This window comes from Lygodium microphyllum, chromosome 11, assembly GCF_053477565.2.
Source record: "Lygodium microphyllum isolate KBCC chromosome 11, Lygodium_microphyllum_v1.1.10, whole genome shotgun sequence".
Taxonomy (NCBI): domain Eukaryota; kingdom Viridiplantae; phylum Streptophyta; class Polypodiopsida; order Schizaeales; family Lygodiaceae; genus Lygodium; species Lygodium microphyllum.
The window spans coordinates 65,704,199-65,726,323 of NC_141145.1; the positions used below are offsets into that span (position 1 = coordinate 65,704,199).

General features: G+C 39.4%; 1 protein-coding gene across 1 annotated transcript; it reads right to left on the bottom strand.

The window, feature by feature from the left end:
- Positions 1–18,058: 18,058 nt before the first annotated feature.
- Positions 18,059–18,853, bottom strand: LOC148028898 (uncharacterized). Its single transcript, XM_087687665.1, has one exon. It carries the CDS (start codon positions 18,756–18,758, stop codon positions 18,180–18,182), a length of 579 nt encoding a protein of 192 aa, XP_087543791.1. The 5' UTR covers positions 18,759–18,853; the 3' UTR covers positions 18,059–18,179.
- Positions 18,854–22,125: the final 3,272 nt, after the last annotated feature.

The following is a 22,125-nucleotide window of genomic DNA, read 5'->3' on the forward strand; positions in this document are numbered from 1 at the left end:
ATCTCAACCATCTGACGCCCAAATAGAGTTTCGAAAAATCTTGCCTCAACCCATAAATTAAAAATATCATAATTTAAATTCCCACCTAAAATTTGCATTAATATGCTTCTTTTTTGCACTTTACGGTCTTTAAAATCTACTCTCGTATACGCATACCACGATGGGATTGAGGTTGCATCAATCTTGCATAGATCCTTGCAGTCACAAATATCTACCCACTCTTCCTCAAGCTCACCAAAATCTACTAAATATTCAACAATTTCCTACAATTTTGGTGGGTTACTTCAATTCTCATTGTCAAACTCCTAAAAGAATATTAATGACTTAACTAGAGAATCAAGGGGTTGAAACTTATTCAACAATAAGTGTAGACCCTCCACTTTGGTGAAAAACACCACATTCTCATAAAGAATATAATGTCTAAACTTCTTGGTAGCGAACACCATAGCCAAACATACTTTTTCTAAATAACTATAACAAAACTCTGAAATGCCCAATTTTCGGCCTCTGCAAAAGTGATCAGCTAATAAAGCTATGCCTCCCAAATCTGGGATAGGAAACAATTGATACTATGCCTTGTTTCAACCATAAAGATATATAGAATCTCACCCCTTCTTGAATATTTTAACACTGATGTTTTAGATCATTCTAGCTTAACATCCTCAAACACCACTATACACAGTTTAATCCATTTGAAAACATGGCCATGCACCAGGAGATTTGTCAAAGGTAATGAGTGATTGGCCAATGCATTAATGAACTGATGATAAGACCCCATAGACAAAACAAAGCTATGAACCTCCCTAGGGTTGGTGGGTGGACTCGTGGCAACATTTATCGCTACTTACTCAAGATCAATGGCAATGCCAACCGCACTCACAACATGACCCCACAATAAGCCATAAGAAACCCCAATACACACGTTCTAGGATTTAACATTATGCAATACTCATAACAACACTCAAAGCACTTATGTAGAATAATGATTTGTCTATCGCAGATTGTGATAGATGCCCCCACATCATCTATAAAAACCTTAAGTTTCTTAGGGGAGATATTAGCAAACATCTTGTTGATCATTCTTTGCCAAGACCCAGGAGCATTGCAAAGATCAAAATTGATGACATGGTATGCAAAGATACCAAAAGACTATCATGAACATCATTTTCAACTTATCCTTCTCAGCTATGGCCATTTGATTATAGCCGCAAAGCAATCCATAAAGGAGTACATTTCTCACCCTACCAACTAATAAAAAAATTTGTCAATAAAGGATAGATGGTAGTAGTCCTTTACTATTTGCTTATTTAGCTCCTTAAAATCTACACATAGGCAAATTTGATTGTTCTTCTTTTTCCTTATCACAATCACTGAGGCACCATTCATTGTGTTCAATAGGAAAGATCAAACATGCCTTCCTTAGATGCATCAATTTGTCAAAAAGAGGTTCTTTCAGCTCAAAAGGCATTCATCTTATCTTCTATCTTATTATCTAATTGCCTCCTTTCAATGGAATTGTATGCACGGCAATAGAAGGGGGAATCCCCTCCAATGCACCATAGCTCCATGAAAATATATACCTAAACTCTTATAGGAGTGATAAATAGTTTGCACACCCAACATAAGATAATATAGTACCAACTTTGATCGGATGGGGGTCATTAGGAGTCCCAAGATCCCACTCTATTACATTAGCATTGCTAGTTCTATCGGCTCATTCAATCATACTTGATAGACCTCCTCCGTTGTGGAACCGTCATCAAACTCGCTAGAGCTCAAAGTTATTGTTAGGTATAGATAAACCACTTGGCATGATAATTGAACAATATAGATAAATAGCCATAGAACATTCAATGCACTAGACTCATAATCCTAATCATCCACTTGGCATCCCAACGGCTTAACCACCTGGTTAAGTATTGGTGGTTGATTATTTAATATAACATTGGGATTCATCATTTGGCTTTTGCTATTTAACAAGCCCATTTAGCTAGTCATTGGCATATAGCATTAAGAGAAGCTAGCAACATAGATATATTTTCATAATGACTTCTCTTGCATTAGGGTTTGTTATGGGTGGACTTATCGCACCTTGACCTCCATTAGCTATAGATAATGCCAAATTATTGTTAGGACCTAGACTTGAATAGAGATTTGCCTTAATGCATAGGCTTCTTATAATTATGACTCTATCTCCTCTGCTCCTATAATGGAAATATCTATATTAGTGAGAGAAACACTATTCAACTTCACTTGGATGTTGAAATCCAATCCATGTGGGAAGTACTGTGGTTAGGTGTAGTAGGTGGAATGGAAATAGAGGCTTGCAATTACCAAAACACCTCCTTCAATTTCTTGGCATAAGCCCGAGTATTCTCATGAGGCTCTTGACCTGTTACATTCAAAACACGCAACCAATATTGACAGGCTTTCTCAAGGAAAACTCTCTTTGGAAGGCCTATAAAACAAATCTATCGTAGTTATGGTTTTGGCTTCCAACCACGCTGCAACTCTTCCTTTCAAAGTCATGTCAAAAAACATCATAAGATGTTCTTCGTCCTAGATTTAACAATTAGACATTGAATTTTGGAACTCACTAATATGGAGTTCTGTATCCCTCTCTGCTAACCCATTAAAAAAGAGTAGGGAAAAACCAAGCACTAGCAAATCCACTATTCCTATAGGTATCGTGATTGGTTGAGCCATAATAATGACTAGGTTTGCTTTAGGGATTTGTATTCAGGAGTTGCATTCCCACTCATAGTAGACTGACTTTTTGGAGAAAGGGGGATGCTAGAGCTTCCTCCTACCCTTGAGGACTAACCAAATATTAATTGGGTCTATAAGACCTCTCACACTTGGTGATATTGGAATGTTGTGCTTAGAAGAATACGTCCTAAGGATCTCCACTCTCCATCTAGCTCTTTCATCTATTTTTTGACATTGATGACAGTTTGTATCAGGATATATTGAATCTCTCTCAACACTTTTTGGCATACACTAACTAACTAGGTCCCTATTAGTTGAGGTACAAAAACTGCCACTTTATTAGTAACTCCCAACAAACAACCACCTGGCCAATGGGCCCAAAACTGGATCTAAGGCTCTAGTTAGGCTCCTACACTCTCCAAACAACCCCCACGGTCTCATGACCAAGTGCGTCTAGATGCTACAAAATGATTTATCTAACAAATGCCTTTGTAGATATGAGTTTTAAACTATAGTTCAATGTACTGCCCATCCCAACTTTAAGTAGAGAGACTATCCCATACATACAGATAGCTAACACCTTGTTATACACACAAATAGAGCACCCTCCTCTAGCAGCAGAGCTGATTGTTGTGGATCCTAAAACTCTCCCACACACCAACGATTGGACCCAAGATACACCACCTCAAACATAAAGAACAAATGTGACAAAATCCTCCCATGATGTATATAATGATCTAGGAATAAGGAACCTCACACACTCAATGTTGGTCACAACTAGGCATACAGGTGGTATGCATCTAGAAGTTTTCATTTTAACACCATGCTTAAATGCAAATGCAACGTGTATGACTCATTGTGCTCAAAACAATTTTAATTATAAATCAGCCAAGTGTTATGCAAAAACAGTCTTTCCATGATTTCTTTTCTCTAACTTTATGCTATGTTGCAAAGGATAGTACTAGGCTAACCCATGCTACTATTCTTCTTTAAACTTAAATAAACCAAATCCTATATGCCATAATATGCAATGAAATTAGAGCTTATTCAAATCTTATCTATTTTCAGCTCTTTTTCCCCTACCACTTAAGTTTTGCTTTCGTGCATAGGTGTAAAAGGGTTTTGTCATCATTTTTGTGTGAATAAGCAATAAATATACACTTTTCACACATAAATGGAGGTAGGCTAAGACAAATTCTCATATCCTAATCTCATTATGTGTCCATATACACACTCTTAATTTTGATAATTTTTAACACATTAAAACTAATTTTTTTCTATTTTTCCTTCAAAAATATTATTTTTCATTGTATTTTTTATTTATTTGAACATAAAGTACTGATTTTTCTTAATTTTCTAATTTATGTGACTAGTATGGACTGTGGTCCATCAACATATCAATTATTATTCCATGTGAACAATAGTGAATCCTCAAAACCCAACAAAATCACCATTCTCGCATTAAATCTTGCATCTCGAGTTTTGTAGTTTTATTTTTTTTAATGTAAACAACGACTGAAAGTTTTTGATTTTTTGTGATTTCAAAAATTGGCAAACATAACTCAAGTATTTTCAATAATTTTTTATGATAGACACAACAGATATGACATAACATATAATAAAATGATACTTACACTAAATCTTGCACACGTGACAAAGAGATCAAAAGCTAGTTGCTAATCAATTGTTCCAACATAGACTGGGTAAAAGAGATATCAAAGGATTCATTCTAAGTGGTGATCTAACTCATCTACCTAACCTAGGACAACTGGACCAAGAACTCCTACTAGGCGAGTACTCCTATAGTCTGTTTCATTTGTTTATTTTTTTCATTTATCTCAGTCTCTATTCATTATTATTTAGTTCTTAGATGTGTAAAAAGGAGGGAGTTGAGCATATAGTGACCCAAGGAGAATAGGGCATCGTCTAATCTCGGTATCCAAGAACCTACCAAGCTTTCATGAGGCAACACGATTTTCCTTTTTATTCTCGCTCACTTTTATTCTCGCTTCAACCATCCTTATATCCTTTTTGGCAAAATGCCATCCCTACGAAGACAAGGCATCAGCCCACGGGTCTACTACTCATCCACAAGAACTTACCATGCCTTTGCAAGGTGATGAACAACAACTTGGTGAAATTTTTCTTTCTTTATTTTTCCTTACTACAAGGGTTAGAACCCCTTTTTACACACCTCCCTATTATATATATTTTAGATAGATTTACTATTTTTTTCTTTTATTTTTCTTTTTATGCTACCTCACAACTAATAGGGATTTCTAGTTGCAACTTCCTAGTAGGCTAGAAGGACAAGGTCACTAGGACTACCGTCTAAAATAGTCCTTTACATGCTCGATAATGCCTTCATAGGAGACACATAACTGCCTAAATCTCCCTAGACATACCTCTAGGACTTCATACCTTGACTATTGATTCCTAGCAAAAGAAAGAAAAACCCCTAAAATACATATAACACATTCTTCTTAAGGAAAAAGGACTCAAAAAGGAAAGATACCACCTGCATGAGCTGCAAAAAGCTTCCCCACTACAATTGGCTCCCTCTAGGGTGGATCACTATCAAGTAATATATGGTATCTCTGCAAGTGTGAGGGGCCTTCCTTACTTGGTGATAACCCATGTGGGCTTCACCATGCATGAGAGTCACCACAAAGTGATAGGGGGACCCTCCACAACTGGGAGGGCCCTCCCTCACTCTTGGTGATGACTCATGTAGTCTCTACCACATATGAGGGTCACTACCAAATGATATAGGGTCTTTTTGCAAGTGAGAGGGGTCTCCCTTCCTTAGTGGTGACCGATCTGAGCTTCACTACACACTAGGATTACTACAAAGTAATATGGGGGCTCTCCACAACAACTGGGAGAACCCTCCCTCACTTAGTGGTGGTGAACCATACTTTCTTTACCACACACAAGGATTACTAGCCCCTTTCCAAGTGGGAGGGGCCTCCCTCACTTGGTGGTGACCCATGCAACCTTCACTACAGATGAGGATCACACCAAGTAATACAAGGGAACTCTGCAATAATTGAGACACCCCTCCCTCACTTGGTAGTGACCCAATAGGGTTCATTGCACATAAGGGTCACCACCAATTAATATGAGGGTCTTCCACAACTGAGACCCCCAACAATGGGATACGAGTGCAATCCACACCAAGGTTGTTAGAGAGCATCCCCTTTCAAAAACTAGGAGGCCCTGCACAACTAGATACATATGCAATCCACATCAAGGTTGTTAGAGAGCATCCGGTTTAGGAAAATAGACTTCCCTTTAATGGCCATTTTGGGATTCAACCCAAACTAAGGTCGTCAAAGAGCATCCCCTTAGGAAACTACACGTCTCTTTAATGAGCATCTAGATGTATGAATTTGCCATTGAATTTGGTTAAAATTAACACTAAGTTAGAAATAGCCTACACTTGCTACATTGTTGGATGGCACCTCACGCAAAGAGCCAACATCCATCATTGGATTAGACATCCTTGATGTACTATGCCTCTATTGCAATAATGAGAATGTAGGGGTGAAGTAAGAGCTAGTCAAGAGTAGATGCAAGAGAGAGTGAGAGACTCGACGTGGTCATAGGAGATTGAGAGAGCACAATGTAGTAGGCAAGGGCATCGTGCTAAAAATCTGAACCCTAAACCCTTTTTTAGCAATCTTTGGCAGTGCAAGGTACACATATACTCTAGGAGTTAATGTGATTATTCCTTTTAGTTACGTTGCTAGTCCCAATGTCTCTTTTTTAATTATTTGGTATTTGGAATTAATGAAAGGGATACTTTTCTAGGATTCTCTTTTTTTTGTTTACGTATGTTGTTTTTTTTGGAGGTGAATCTTGGGATTATTATCTTGCAAAACTTTTTATTACATTTTATTCCTTGCCACATGCTGATCCATATACTCTTCTACTCCCTCACATCAGCATATTGGTAGTGATCGTTGCTCTTGCTTACATCCTCAAAGCTCTTGGCCATTTAAAAAATAGTTTTATCATTTGGAAATAGTCTATTTACTGAAAAGACCTCAGTACTTGATCCCCACACCCTTAACCCATTAATGCAAAGGTACTCATTATTCAATATCCCAACCCTAGAACCAGTTAATGTACAAGCTCTTTCATTAAGTGGACGCTATATGCATTTGGTTACTTTTTTATTCTCGCATTCCAACTCATCAACGTAAAGGTACTCAATACTCAATAGCCCATTGCCAAAACTAGTTAATGCATAAGCTCTTCCATTAAATTGTACTATGCATGCATTTAGCTACTTTTTTACTCTTGCATTCTAACTCTCACCTAGGCAACCATCTATTGAGTCTTTTGCCCTCTATGGCACCCACCGACACTACTAACACTGCAAGTTTGTCCCCAAAAGAAGCTACTTTGTAATGGCAACACCAATCCCATCATGACCTATTCATTCGTGAAGCCTTGTTTTGTTTTGACCTATTAATTACATGTTTAGTGTTGTTATCTTTGATGTTACCTTTTGCCAACGGGGCAACCTCTATTGCTTGGTGGTCACCTCTATTGTTTGGTGGTGACCCTTGTCCAAGTGTTCTTGTCTTCAAGGGTCACCCACCAAGCGGTTTGTGGCAGTCCTTTGCCACAGGGCAACCTCTATCATTGAGTGGTGATACTCATCCATTTTTTTGTCTTTAAGGGATACAACTAGTAGTTCATGGCAACCCTTTAGCCAAGGGAAAATCTCTATTGCTTGATGGTGATCCTTGTTTAGTGTCCTTGTCTTCAAGGGTCACCACTAAGCAGTTTGTGTGACAACTATTTGGTGCCTAGGGGCAACCTTTATCTCTTGGTGGTGACCCTCGTTGAGTGTCCTTGTCTTCAAGGGTTCACCATCAAGCAGTCTGTAGCAACCCTAGTGGTGACCCTTATCTAGTGTTCTAGTCTTTGAGGGATACCACCTAGTGGTTCATGGCAACCATTTGTCCAAGGGTAGTCTCTATCACTTGATGGTGACTCTGTGTTTCAAGGGTCATGATACACTAGGGTTCATCCCACAAAAAGCACAGAAGATATCAGGCTCACCATATAGTTCTTAGCTATGTATGATAGAGACTCGAATGCAACCTGCAATACCATGCCTACCCTTTCAAATATTGGTATGGAAAACATGTCGTCACTAAGCCATAGACATGCAATGGACCTTCTTGGAAATTCTTACATTTTAGGAGATTGCTAAAAACTTTTTCATTGAATTTTTTAAAGACATTCTTTTTTGTAGCCCATGCCCACATGGTGATGGTCATGCCTAAAGATTTTGATAGCTACACCACTTGTGACTCTTGTATGATAGGTTTCTGGATCTTATGGACGAGCTAGGCCAAGATTCCTAATCTCCAATGAGAGAGGGACACATGCTTACAAAGAGAACTAGCACTAAAAGAGCCTGATCACAAGAGAGAGCTCACCAAATTGCATGGATGCTTACAAAGAGCACAAGTAACACCCTACCTGACCTCCAGACAAAGTCCAAGCCTACTGATTCCTCAAGCTTGCCTAGCAAACCAAACCCCACGAGCCTACCCATTCCCCTGAGCCCCAAGCCTGATGCCTAACCACCAATTCCAACCCCCAAGCCCAAGCACCCCAATCCCGCAAGCCCTTGCCCCAATCCTAGGCCTAAATGCCCCCACCCCATAAGCCTGAGCCCCAAGCCCAATCCCTTAGTCCCAAGTGCCCCTACCCCATGAGCCAAAGCCCTACCCATAGCCTAAGTTCTAGCCCCAAGTGCCCCTAGCTAAGCCCCACTACTCGCTGCCTCTTTTACACAATCTCTATCCTTTACATATACTGCAGTTGGTCCCATTAAAGCTTGCCAACCTCCACTTTCAATGGAGGTGGGGTATGTTCTTAATATAGAGCTTGACACCATCCTCAAGGAGTGCATGGCTGACTTATCAAATGTAGAGCCCCCTACATGGGCTGTTATATCCTTGAGATTGTAGCAACTCTATAGGTTGAGCTTGATGATTTCTTGATATTCACGTGCTCTCTAGTATTAATAGAGGCATTAACTGACTCCATTATGGTTGCCCTATGATAATAAGTTCTTATTTTTTGTTATTTTGGCATCTTTATCCTTGCATTAGGAAAAAAATGAACTCACAAATGGGCCTTTTAGTCCCCCCCTCCTTAAAACAAGGAAAAGAGCAGAGAAGAATAGTAAAATAATCCTCTTCTCTCTCCACTTTTGCAATCTCGTTTTGTCTTTTTTATATTATCTACAAAGATATATTCAGATTCCTTCTCTCTCCTCATTCAAGAAGTCTTTTCCAATCAAATTTTGTATTAAAAAAGGAGTTAGTTATGGGAGTGTGGTGCAGGTTAATTGATTTTTTAATCAAGAACAAGGAAAATAAATTTCAAAAGTTCCTTTTAAGATATTTTGAGGATTTTTTATATTCTGGCTTTTGGTCAAAAAACAAACCAATTGGTTAAATTTCGTGTTTTTTGAAAATGTTTTTGGAGGTAAAATAGAAATGTCTAAAGTATGAAAAGTCTTGGACATCCCTACCCTCTGAGCTATTTTCCCCCATATCTATACTCTCTCATGGCTCTATTACGACCTTTTCTATGTGTTTATGCAACCTTCATTAACAGAGTGAATTACTTACACCCTCCTTTCCCTTGGCACCTTTGTGTGCCTCTCTGTGCATCTCCACTCTATCTCATGTGACAACCAAGTAGGCTCCCCGTTTCTATTAATAGTAAAATGAATATAGGAAAGAAGGAGTTGCATATTGAGGTAGAGATTGAATACGCCCCATTATCCAAAAGAACCCAATGTATCAATGTCAACCCTCAAGTTTTGCAGAGTTACAAGCAAATGGGATTGAAACATGTGGACTTGTGGGTTGATGGGGAATCTACCCAATTGACCCCTTAAACAATAGACCTCCAACTTTCTCAGGAATCACAAATTTGCTGAAGTATGTATGCGAGGGTGAAAATGGGCTACTCGGTTACACTACGCAACTTAATGATCAGGCGTTCAAAGTATTTACAACTTGCCAAGCAACCATAAAAATTTGTCATGATGTGATCGTTGCACATCAACTTCATATACAACGGCTCATAAGACAAATGGTACAGTTGAACGACACTGTAATTCAACAAAACAATCAAATTATTTCAATGCAAGACACTGTCCATGACATTGGTATCTCATATGAGGAGGCAAAGGCACAATTGGATGACCTGAGAAATATCAACAGCAAGCTAACACAAAGAAGCATATCAATGAGTTAATTGTGAATAGCAGCCAGTGGAAGTGATGTATCAAAGAATGTAAGCTAGCTCAGAATGAGAACCTACATGAGGGTGAGGTTGGATCATGTATTAGTAGATTGCTAAAGACAAGTATATTGGAAAAATCTTTGAGTAATCCTATGTTTAAGGCTGTGAAGAAAAAGGTGATTGAGTGCACATTAAAAGATGTGTCAAATGAGTTCTCAGATGTGGATGCACAATCCATTTGTGATAGGGCCGGTATTAGCACAACGACTTACTCAAAGATATTCAAAGGTGTGAAAGCTTGTTTTGGTCGTATGCTGAAGAGAAATGGAATTGTGTCTCTTCCTCAACCTTCAAAGTTAATAGAGACCCGACGGCAACTTAATACAAAGGTTTTGGAGTTTATAGGAGATCCCATGCATGTTCAATGTGTGAAAACACTGAAGGTTGGTACCAAAAATGCATATGAGATGAAGTTCACCGAACTCAACAATTACTATTTAGATTTGTACAAGGTGGTGCAATCGGCAATGATAATGTACTACAATGTCTGTTAAGGAATATAATGGTAAATTGCAGTTTGTTATAAAATTAGATGAAAGTGAGGTTGTCAAAGGAGTAAAGCTTGAAAGAGTTAGTGTAACTCTGATAAATGAATCTTTACAATTCGATAAGAACAACCCAGGAAACGTTAGTGTTCAATCCAAGTGCCATGTGTAGTGGATCGCTACATTTAAAGTTCTTAAGGAAACATTTGAGGTGTTGCAGCTATTCTTTATACACACAAGCATTCCGAGCATCATTGATCATCAAGAACATGGTGAGATGCTCTTGGTTGAAGGGTATGGTCAATACTTGGTTGAATGGCATCTTGCAAGAGACTTGAAAACTTTAAAATGCCTATGTGGAATCTCCAATGGTGCAAATACAAAGAATCCATGCCTACATTGCTTGATAGAGAGGGTGGAAGGAAAGGATAGAAAGAAGAACTGGCAAAGGGTGACAAGTGCTACACCGACGTGCAATAGAGAAGATCCCACTTGGAAGCCCATCTTCAAGTATTCCAATGGATTGTATTCACATTTATTCATTGCATACTTTTGTCAGAATCATGGAGAAACTTGTACTTCCTGAACAACCTTATGAAAAGATCTTTTTGGGATGAGAAGCTCATATTTGCATTGGATTCTCCTTATCTCCCAAAGGGAGGCAGTGCCTAGTTTCCATCTCCTCTTCTTCTGTGGTGGTCGTTGTGCTCTATGGGGAGCACCTGCTACTGCACTAGAGGAGGCTCCATCTTGTGCTCCGGGCGGCAGGCTTGGTGTGAGGCCTTTCCATGATCGAAATGTCGGCATGCTTGCTTGGTGCATGCCATGCAAGCTCGAGGAGGGCAAGATGGAGAAGAGACAGAGGTTGGGGGTGTGAGAACGGAGGAAGCAAAGAAAGCAAGATTTGAAAATGAGAAGAAGAATGAACTTTTAACCCATTTAAATCCCAAAACCAATTTAATGCAACTTCATATGCACTGTCCATCGTGTAATTGTAAATCCGTAACCTTTTATCAGAATGTGATGAAACTTCACAGCGCACTTGTTAGGTGGCCAAGAGCCCTTTTTTTTTGGGAAAAAAATGCATGCAAACCCCTGGTTTGAAGTCTGGCGTCTAGAGCCGCTTTCTTGCCAGGGGTTTACAGGTAATTTTTTCCCAAAAAAATAATTTGGGCTCTTGGACACCTAACGAGTGCACATGTGAATTTTCGTTGCATTCTGATACAGTTTAGTATTTTAAAAATGATCCCACATCAAAATTATGGATGGATTGATAATCAAGAAATCAACATCACGACTATTGGCCTTTAGAAACTTCTCGCCACACAGACTATATAGAGGCATCAGTAGTAAAGTCAATGGTAAATTTTTGCATAATTTTCCTATTGAAATTAACAATGCTAGTAAAAATTGTAAGTAAGTTGAAAATACAATGAAGATGCATAGTCAAAGTTGAGAGCGAAGGATAAGAGTAAAAATTTAATTCATATTTTAAGGAGAACACTATGCCAAAAAAGATAACATTACAAACTGTGTTCATTCCATTGGAACAAATGCACCCTTCACTGCTTGAAGATTTCTTACAAGTTGGAAGTCCTTGGGAGTTACAGTGATGCGCTTCGCATGTATTGCACAATGCTAAACATCAGTCATCAAGTCAACTAAAAAAGCCTCTACAACACACTGTAGAGCATGAAGACATTCTTTTGTGAAGCGATTAGGTCTATCTTGACCTTGTGCCAAAAACCACCTTCTGCTTTTTGTGCGATAGAGGCTTTACACAATCTCACGAACAAATCTCAAGAAGCTCACCTTCGGAATGACAAGATCAAAAGAGTGTTGATACCTCCTGATTTCTCTCAGGGTCACTGTTCCTGGCTTCCACTTGCGTCTCTTGTGTTGAGAAGGACCCTTGTGAGGGCGGCTTGAGGACGATATGTTAGGTTGAGAAGGGAATGCATCTGAGCTAGTAGATGCTCCAAGGGGCTCAATACAATATGGGGCTCTGAGCAGAAGCTTATTTGCAGCTATCTTAGGCCTAGCCATCTTTCCTGCACAAGAGATGTGAAAACTCAATGAATAAGATAGAAAGTGAAACCCTCTTTTATCAGCCCCAATTGCATTAATACATGTTCCCGAGAGCATAAAACGGGTAAATTTAGCAAAATTTCACAAAATTTTGCAAAAGCCCTAAAATTTTCGAGTCCAAGTATGCACGAATATCAATCAATCTGACTCATCTAAACAAAATTTCACTAATACAACAAAAGCCCCAAATTTTATGGGTCCAATGTTGAGAAATTTTACTCAAATGAGTAAAGTTTCACTAAATTTGGCAAAATCCCCAATTTAAATGCGCACAATGACTGCAATTTCTGACACGCAGATGCCTCAATTATGCATGAATAGCGCTAAATTTGGAAAAGCCCCAAATTTTTGGGTATAACTCTGTACAAATCTAAGCACTCTGCTTGCGCGCGCGAACCCCCATCAAGACAAGGGGAAATTCAAATGAGATTTGAAGAAAACGGATTTTTGATTTAAGAGAAAAACGAAGTGACGGGGTCCGTTGACCCGCTGTCCTGTCGCATGTCCGTCACACACTAGTCACCACTCACGCGCTGGTAGGCATTGGTCATCGCTCCGTCACGCCTAATGCCCACGTGCCTCCTGATGCTGGTCACATGTTACTACAATGTCACCTGCACTCCACAAGGATGTGTCCAACTTGCTAATAATTATGTATATAATATTATTGGTATTGGAGATATACATTTGTCGCTACCTAATAGATCTTCTTTTGTTTTGTGAAATGTATAGCATGTTCCAAACTTGACTAAGAGTCTAATAGGACAATCTGATGACTATGGTTATAGCGTGGTCTTAGAAAATTTGCAAAGGGTCTCTTGTTATTGCCAAAGGGCCCATATCTAGTAGTTTGTATCATTTCCATGTTTGTCGGGTTAAAGATTATATTGTAGCTATCACTAAATAACCATTAGTTTCTTTATGGTATTGCCATTTTTTGTACATGTAAGTTACTAGAACGAAAGCTTTGTGCCATTTAAATTATCTTCCGTGTTTGAACTTCTCTTATCTTGGTTTTTATGAGCATTTCCGTTTTGGTAAACAAACTCAATTGTTGCATAAGAGAGGTAATGGTACTAGAAGATCAGAATATTTAGATTTGGTTCAAAGTGATTTGTGTAGAGCCATGCTTGCAATTTCATTGGATGGTGCTTCATATTTTTGTCACTTTCATAGATGATGCCACTAGGAAGGTTTAGGTTTATCCTCTTTGTAAGAAGAGTGATGTGATAGATACATTTCAAAAGTTCTTGGTATTTGCAAAGAATCAATCAAGCAAAAAGCTTAAGTGCTTAAGAATTGACAATGATGGTGAATACACTCTGCATACCTTTATGATTTATGATACAAAACATGGTATCAAAAGAGGTTGACAATTCTTGAAAATCGGTGTCATTAAGAAGATGAATAGAACCATCCAAGAAAGGGTCTGTAATATGCTCTCTAAGGCTAGTCTCACTAATGGGTTTTGGATTGAAGTTGTAAAGGCAATAGTGCACTTGATCAGTAGATCTCTCAGTATTGGATGATAGAATTCCAAAAGGGAGTTACATTCTAGAAAGAGACCTCCTTATTATCACTAGTGTATCTTTGGTTGTGAAGCATTTATGCATGTACCTAGTGACAATTGAAGTAAGCTTGATCCTAATTTCAAGAAATTTATATTTCTTGGATATGGAGAGTCAGGAGAAATGGGATATAACTTATGGGATCCTTGAGAGTAAGAAGGTAGCCTGCAACCATGATATCATTTTTAATGAGGATAAGATGCATAAGGAGCCCACTAAAATACTTGAGATCTACAAAACAACTCGCTAAAACACTACAAAGTAGTGGTCTAAGAGGATGGATAGTCATCACATGAGCAGAATGTATGGCCTATTTCACATGATGCAAAGCTTGGATAGCTAGCCAATATTGAGGTGGAAGTGCTATAGAGGTAGGTGGAGAGCCCCATGTTTTACAAGATGGATAAGTGGGATAGCCACTAGAAGCTCCTATTAAGTTTTACAACAGTTCACAAAGGTGGTATAGCATGTCTCTAGACTATGTCATGGTCATGGATTGTAGTGAATCTTCTTATTATGTTGATGCTATGACTAGAGATGGTAGTCATAAGTGGAAGAAGGCTATGTAGCCAATGATGGATTCTTTGGTGAAAAATGCTACATGCAAATTAGTTCCTTTGCCTAAGGAAAAATATGCATTGCTATTCAAGTGTGTCGACAAGTTGAAGGTATCTCCATATGATGCATCGCCTAAGTAGAAGGCAAGTTTGGTGGCCAAGGGATTCGAGCAAAAGAAGGGGATTGATGAGATATTCTCACCATTAGCCAAGATGATAACCCTTCACATGGAAAATAACAAAGATCTCTACAAAGAATTTTGACTTGAGTCTATCTTTGGACTCAATTGGATAGTTGAGACATATGTGTTTGCAAAGACAAAATACCCAAGAGAGAAAAGGGAATAGAAAACCAAAATGTCTATGAAGAACTCAAAATTTACATATATTAACTTATTACATCGTGTAAAAAGTGACTAAATATATAAAATCTTAGTAAGGCCAATTTCTATGATATATACAAAGTAATGTGTGGTGAGCCCTGATGCTCATGCAAGTCACTCACCACTAGATGGCATATTGTCCTTGGTGAGTCTCATTGAAGATTGTCCTTAAGACCGCGAAAAAATTCATAGGTCTACCAAAACCGAGCCCAATTTTCAACATGGCCAACCCCTCAAGGGCACGCATTCGCATATCACACTCTATAAAGAGACTGCTAAATATCAACTACCTATGCATCCCTTTGTATCAATTGATATTGTAACTTGGTCACTACCTATTACAAGTTTGAATATGCTAGTGAAGCCCAATGATGTTGACGTGAAGGGCATCTATCTCCTAAGCCAATTGTGCCATCCTTAAGCCAAAGAAGACAATTTGTGGAGCAAAGAGTATGGTACACTCAACCGCCTCCATGTGGTGTGGCAAAGTGGAGAATCGTCACACCATGGGGTGGATAAGATTGATGGCTCACATACTCCCTTTGCTATTGTCTCCCAACAAATCTACCTTGCAAGTAATTACCTTCAATATCCTTGTGATTGAGAAATTCATTGTTCTAACATATCTCATGGAACTATGGTTGAGTGTTGTAGAGTTCATTGCGCTTTTCAAAGAGGTGTGTAAGGTTACTCCAACCTTTGGAGAAGTTTTTACTTCCCTTAAAATGCAACAAAGTAACACTCATGTACATAAAGATGAATGAATATTGTGGCATGGTGCCACATTTGAACAACAAAAAGAATTAAAAGATACACTACTACTCAATGAGATGGATGCGAAGGTCATGCTTTTGGGCACGAGATCATGTAGAACTATAGATCATCCTCACTTACGAGAGGCCTACCAATGGCTTGAGTGATCAATTCTTTTAAGCTCTATTAATGTAGCACTCCCCGCATACTTCTAACTATAAGGTACTGGTTTGAGAGTGGAGCAATGGGATGTCGACGCTCTTTCTTGTTTATGGTGGATTTGAAGTGTCATAAAGCTCAAATGTTATAGCAACTCAAACGTTGGATCAATGTGTCCATCACAAAGTCGAAATAGGACACGCAATAGGGTGTTCATGTGGTCTCATACGAGGGGACATGAAAGATATGTAAGCTCTAGTGGAAGAATCTTCATTCATAAGCAAGTTACCCATAGAGCTTTTGTAGCTACATGAGGTGCAAGATGGCTAGCTTAACTAGGTTGCTTTCAAAGAGAGACTTTGGCATTCAAATTTTTCCTTCAAAATGCTTTATTACCAAGGCCCATCCGACCTTGATCATGGTGTAATATCCATGGTGTACCTTACATGTTTTAGCTCAATACTTCTTGTTCAACTATATTCCAAGAGAGGGAGTTGAAAGTGGACATTTTACATGTTCACTAGTGGCCCCTTAAGGCGGATTTGAGACCTCATTCACTATCCTATGTACTTATTCTTGGTGTGGAGAGAGGGATCCTTTGGAGAGAGCCAATTCTCAATCATCCCACTCTTGATTCCAATGGTGAATACATGTTTCTAATTCGTCTCCTAGGTAAGTTGTGTATTCTCTTTTGCATCAATCCTATCTCTTCCATTAGTCTATTGCTAGTTTTGCTCTTTTAACATGTCCTAGTGAACAATAATCAATTTGAGATAGTTCAACTTGCCTTCACCGAAAGTACACCTATATTAATTCAGTGACCTCACTAAAAATGTAACAATGGGTGAAAGAACAAGAAAAACGAAATGTATCTAAGAAAGCAAGAGCAAGAAAAATTAGTACCTATGTTCAAAAGAAAGCCCACAACCTTCAAGGGTTGACTTGTAGCTTCTTCAACTTTTCCTTGCTCATATAAGAGCTCATCTTATTCCTCAAATCAATAAGCAAACAATAGACCACCCTTCTTTACAATAAGAAGAATAGCAAGGAAATAGAACAAGCTCAAAGTAATACATGCAAAGCTTGCTATTAGAAGTCATTTCAAGTGTGGCAGCCTTTGCAAATGTGTTAACGAGCACATTGACACAAGTGGTACATGTGAAAAACATAAACCAAGAACTGGCCATGAGATACCTGGTAACGTGCACCACCACAATTAGCTAGGCTCATTCACTAATAGCTGTCCATCCACGTGTGAGGCTGCCATCCTGGAGCTACCGAACCATGTGATTGCATTCACAAGGTGCAATCCAGCATCCAATGCAAGCCCATTCCATGCTTAAAACCTCCAACCCCTTCTCAAATCAACCACTGTCATGACGGAAATTCACAACATTGCATCTCTGAAATTATGATTACACACAGACTGATAGTGCTAGAAATCTCAGTACATAATCAGAGTGATGCAGGTATGAAATCTCATCACTGGAAACCATATGCAAGCCAATAAAATACGAATGACGACCATGCGAACCAGTAAAATGTTTGAACATTCACCTCTCTGCCAGGAATCCTCATCCTCCAACCGACACAAAAAGCATGGCACTTCATTGAGCTAGGTTGCAGACTAAGTAAGCCTAAAACAGCATACCCTGCTGTCTCATAGACTTCAAGACAATAAACATTATCATCTTTGCCCACCTGTAGACTACAAAAGCCTCGCAATCTCCACTTAAAACTAAAACCATGGTGCTTCATTGAGCTTGGTAGCGGACTATGTAAAACCTAAGACAGGATAGCCTACTATCCTAGACTTACAGTAAAATGAAAGATTCCACAGACTTTCATCACCTGATCTCTCTTAGACCGCAGATTCACAGATGCAAAAACCTGCCATCTTTCATGCTTAAGATTTGCAGAGATCTAAAAAGCGAATTTTTCAAAAGCTGGTACGTGTTTCTCGTTTTGAATCCAAATGGATCATGCTCATTTGGTCTTCTGGTCCAACATAGGAAACATACTTGTGTTGATATTAAGAGTGAAAAATGAGCAGATTTTGTGTACAATTGTGAAAATACTGGTGTTGATCTTGAGTGAAAGATTAGCAGATATCGTGTACAGTTTTCATACTCATTTGGATTTCTGGTCCGGCATAGGGAACATGCCAGTGTTGGCCGCACTCCTGGGAGGTGCGAAACCTAGCAATTTCTGCAAATTCGACCGGATGCTAACAGAGCACAAGAAGTAGAGGAACACCATGGCACAGTCGGTCGGGTCGTCTCCAGGCAAACCACGGTGGCTCATGCGCTGCACGAAGGGGATGGGGTGGAAGGGGAGCTTGGCAACGGGCTTGCCTTCAAAGAGGGAATTGAGCAGGCCGAAGACGACAACAAGGACAATGGCCACAACGCCGCCAGACTTGAACTTGGAGAAGGAGAGGTCGCGGCTGGACTCCTTGAGGCTGTTCTCGAGGCGATCCATCTTCTTGACCTTAGAGGAGGTCTTTCCGGTTGCGGCAGCCGACGCTGCGGCCCCGGATCCCTTCATGACCTCGAGCTTGCGCGAGGTCCTGTCGATCGTGGAGCGCAGGGTCTTGTAGGAGGCCGTCCTATAGATAAGGATCCAGGAGATGCCCTCGCAGATAAGGGCCGATGCGAAGGAGATGGCCAGGACGACCAGGCTGTCGGCATATCGCAGAGCGAGCGCCATGGCCGCAACCCTGCAGCAGCGAAGGCAACCCAGAGTCACAGTAAAACCCTATACAAATAGTATCGACACGATTCGGAAGCCTTGTGCAGAATACCAGCCTTTTTCTTTTTTCTTTTGTTTAAACGGCAAAGTAATACAGGCAATTTTTGCCTATGATGTGAAGGGCCAGCTGGTTAATCCTAGCAATGATCTGAAGGTACATTAATAAACCAATCACATTACCAATAATAATAATAACTAGCGTTCTGCGTGCACTTAACAGAATGCTAGGCCGCTTTGCCTTGGAGCGGCAAGCAAAGTTGCCCCATTTCTCATCTTTCTCTCCTCTTTTTCCTCTCTCTCTCTCTCTCTCTCTCTCTCTCTCTGTGCCTTCTATTTTAGTTTTTTTCTTCTCCTGGTTCTCTCTCTCCTTTTTTTCTCTCCCCACTTTTCTTCTCTCTCTCTCCTTTTATTCTCCCCCCTCTCTCCTCTCTTTTCCTTCTCTCTCTCTCTCTCTTCTCTTTTTTCCTTTTTTTTCTTCTTTCTCTCTCTCTCTCTCTCTCTCTCTCTCTCTCTCTCTCTCTCTCTCTTTTTCTTTTAAATTTTATCTTTTCTCTTTCTATAATTCTCTCTACATGTTCTCTCTCTCTTCTTCTTCTTCTTCTTCTTTCACTTTCTCCCCCCCCCTCAATCTCTCTTAAAGTATAATTTTATATTTTCATTATATATAATTCTCTCTTTATGTTTATATTCTCTCTCTTCTCCTCTCTCTCTCTTTCTGTCCCATTTTCTTCTTCTCCCCTTTCTCTTAATTTTCCTTTTTTTCTTCTCTCATTCTCTCTTTTAAATTTTATATTCTCTCTTTCTCTCTCACTCTCTCTCTCTCTCTCTCTCTCTCTCTCTCTCTCTCTCCCCCTTTCTCTCTCACTCAAAAAATATTTAAATTTTAAAAAGACTTTTATCTTTTCTCTTTTTCTCCATCTCTCTTCCTCTTTTTCTTGTGGCAAAAGGGTATGCACAACAATATGGGGTTGATTATGAGAAGACATTCAGCCCGGTTGCTAAAATGGCAACTGTGAGGACGGTGATTGCTTTGGCAACATCTAAAGGATGGAGTATGTATCAAATGGATGTGAAGAATGCTTTTCTCAATGGTGATTTGGTTTAGGAAGTATACATGGATCAGCCCGAGGGCTATGTACATCCATATTTTCCTACATATGTGTGTAGATTGAAGAAAGTATTATATGGGCTGAAGCAAGCACCTAGAGCTTGCAATGCTAAGATAAATGCATGCTTACAAAAACTTGGTTTCACTATGGGCAAGGCTAATCATAGCCTATTCACAAAGAAGACAAAAGTAGGTTATGTGATATTAGTCATCTATGTGGATGACTTGATAATTACACGCGATGTTGTCACAGGAATTGGAGAGATCAAGGAAATGTTACATGCTGAATTTTAGGTCAAAGATTTAGGTGAACTAAAATATTTCCTTGGGATTTAGGTTGTCTCTACACCTCATGGTACTTGGTTGTTGCAGAAGCAATATGCACAAGACATGTTAACCAAGTATGGTATGTTGGATTGCAAAGCATTGAGCACTCCATTGGAACAAAATGTTAAGCTACTTGCAGATGTTGGACATGAGATTGTTTGAGATTGTCACTATGTATAGACAAATGGTGGGTAGCCTGATTTACCTTACCATTACTAGATCGGATCTTAGCTATTCAGTTGGATTGATTAGCTAATTCATGCAGAAGCCTATGAAGCCTCACTTGGATGCAATGAGGAGGATCTTGAGATATGTGAAGGCTACATCAGATTATGGTCTATTCTATGAGTATGGTAAGCCTTTGGAGCTTACAAGATATACAGATGCTGACTAGCATGAAGTACCTATGACAGGAGATCTACTAGTGGGTATGTATTTTCCCTTGGTGGTAGTATGGTTAGCTAGAGTAGTAAGAAGCAACCTACAATTACACTCTCTAGTACAGAGGCAGAGTATAGAGGTGTTGCATTAGCTACATGTGAGGCAACATGGCTCATGAAGCTTCTTGATCATTTGGGCATGCAGGAAGTCAGGCATGTCAGACTCTATTGTGGCAACATGAGTAGTGTGCTCCTAGCCAGTAATCCTGTCTATCATGCTAAGACTAAGCACCTTGAGGTACACTATCACTTTATCAGAGAAAAAGTGATTGTAGGTGACATTGATTTGGTCCATGTGAGGACAGAAGACCAAGTTGTAGATATCTTTACCAAGTCATTGGGTAAAGATAAGTTTGTGCATTTCAAAGAACTACTTGGAGTGAAGTACCCCACTTGAGCTTGAGGTGGAGTGTTGAGATTCAAGCTCTTAGTCTTTGGTCAGTTGTTTATCCTAGTTGAATAAGGAGGTTAAGTCACACTGACTTAACCATGATTAGATCTAGGTCTGTTGATCTTTTGTGTGTAGTACACACAGTTGACTTTTTGTGTGTGTTGATGGAATGAACTAAGAAGGGAGAATGCCTGCTACCCTTCCTGTGTGCGCCTTTGTCTCCATATCTCTTTCTCTCCTTTTCTAATAGATATGTCTTTACTTTTTTCAGAGATGTTGTTTCTTCGATGTCTAGGGTGTAGAAATGCATGGCCTATCTACTATTGAGGCAAAGTATATTACAATCACTAAGGCTTGCAAGGAGGCCCTATGGTTAGCCTGTTTGGTGGTGGTGTAGGATGAGATGATGTCTATTCCTCATCTAGTTGTAATTTATATAAATTTGTACTTTGTCACTTTTTTTCTTATTCTCTCCAAACTCAAGGCACATTCACCTTTAAGTGGGAGGTTGTTGGGGGTAAGTGCGCCCGTGTCTATGCTGCCCTTTATTTACTACACACATCGTGACCATACACCTATACACTATAAGTGGCAAGCGCCCATCTCTATCACTTTATTCTTTATACTTGCAGTGACTATTGAATAAGAGAAGGCTAATCACACATCATAACTATTGGAGTTTCCACATCTTGTGTCTCTCTCTCTTGCACTCTTGCTCCATCTGCCATAGCTCACATCTCTCTCACTTTCACTTACTCATTCTTCAACTTGCACTCCACCCTTCAGTTTGGGAGTACAAGGAATAAGGTGTGTAGGCATTTGATTTCGATAATTATGAGGATTTTACACTTTTCTAGGAGAGAGTATGGCTTTCCTCCATATGGATTGAGGATTGAATTGGTCATAAGCTCTGCGGGCCTATTTCAATCCATGCCCCGTAGGTTAAAAATATTAAAATCCACTCCCTCGTTGATAAGATCATCAACAATATGTTATCTTTTTGCTTTAAGTTTGACCCTAAGATAGACGAGAGATATTTTCTCATCATCTTTGGGTCTA

Coding starts and splice junctions, on each gene's coding strand:
- LOC148028898 (XM_087687665.1), bottom strand. CDS start 18,758: ATGGCGCTCGCTCTGCGATATGCCGACAGCCTGGTCGTCCTGGCCATC.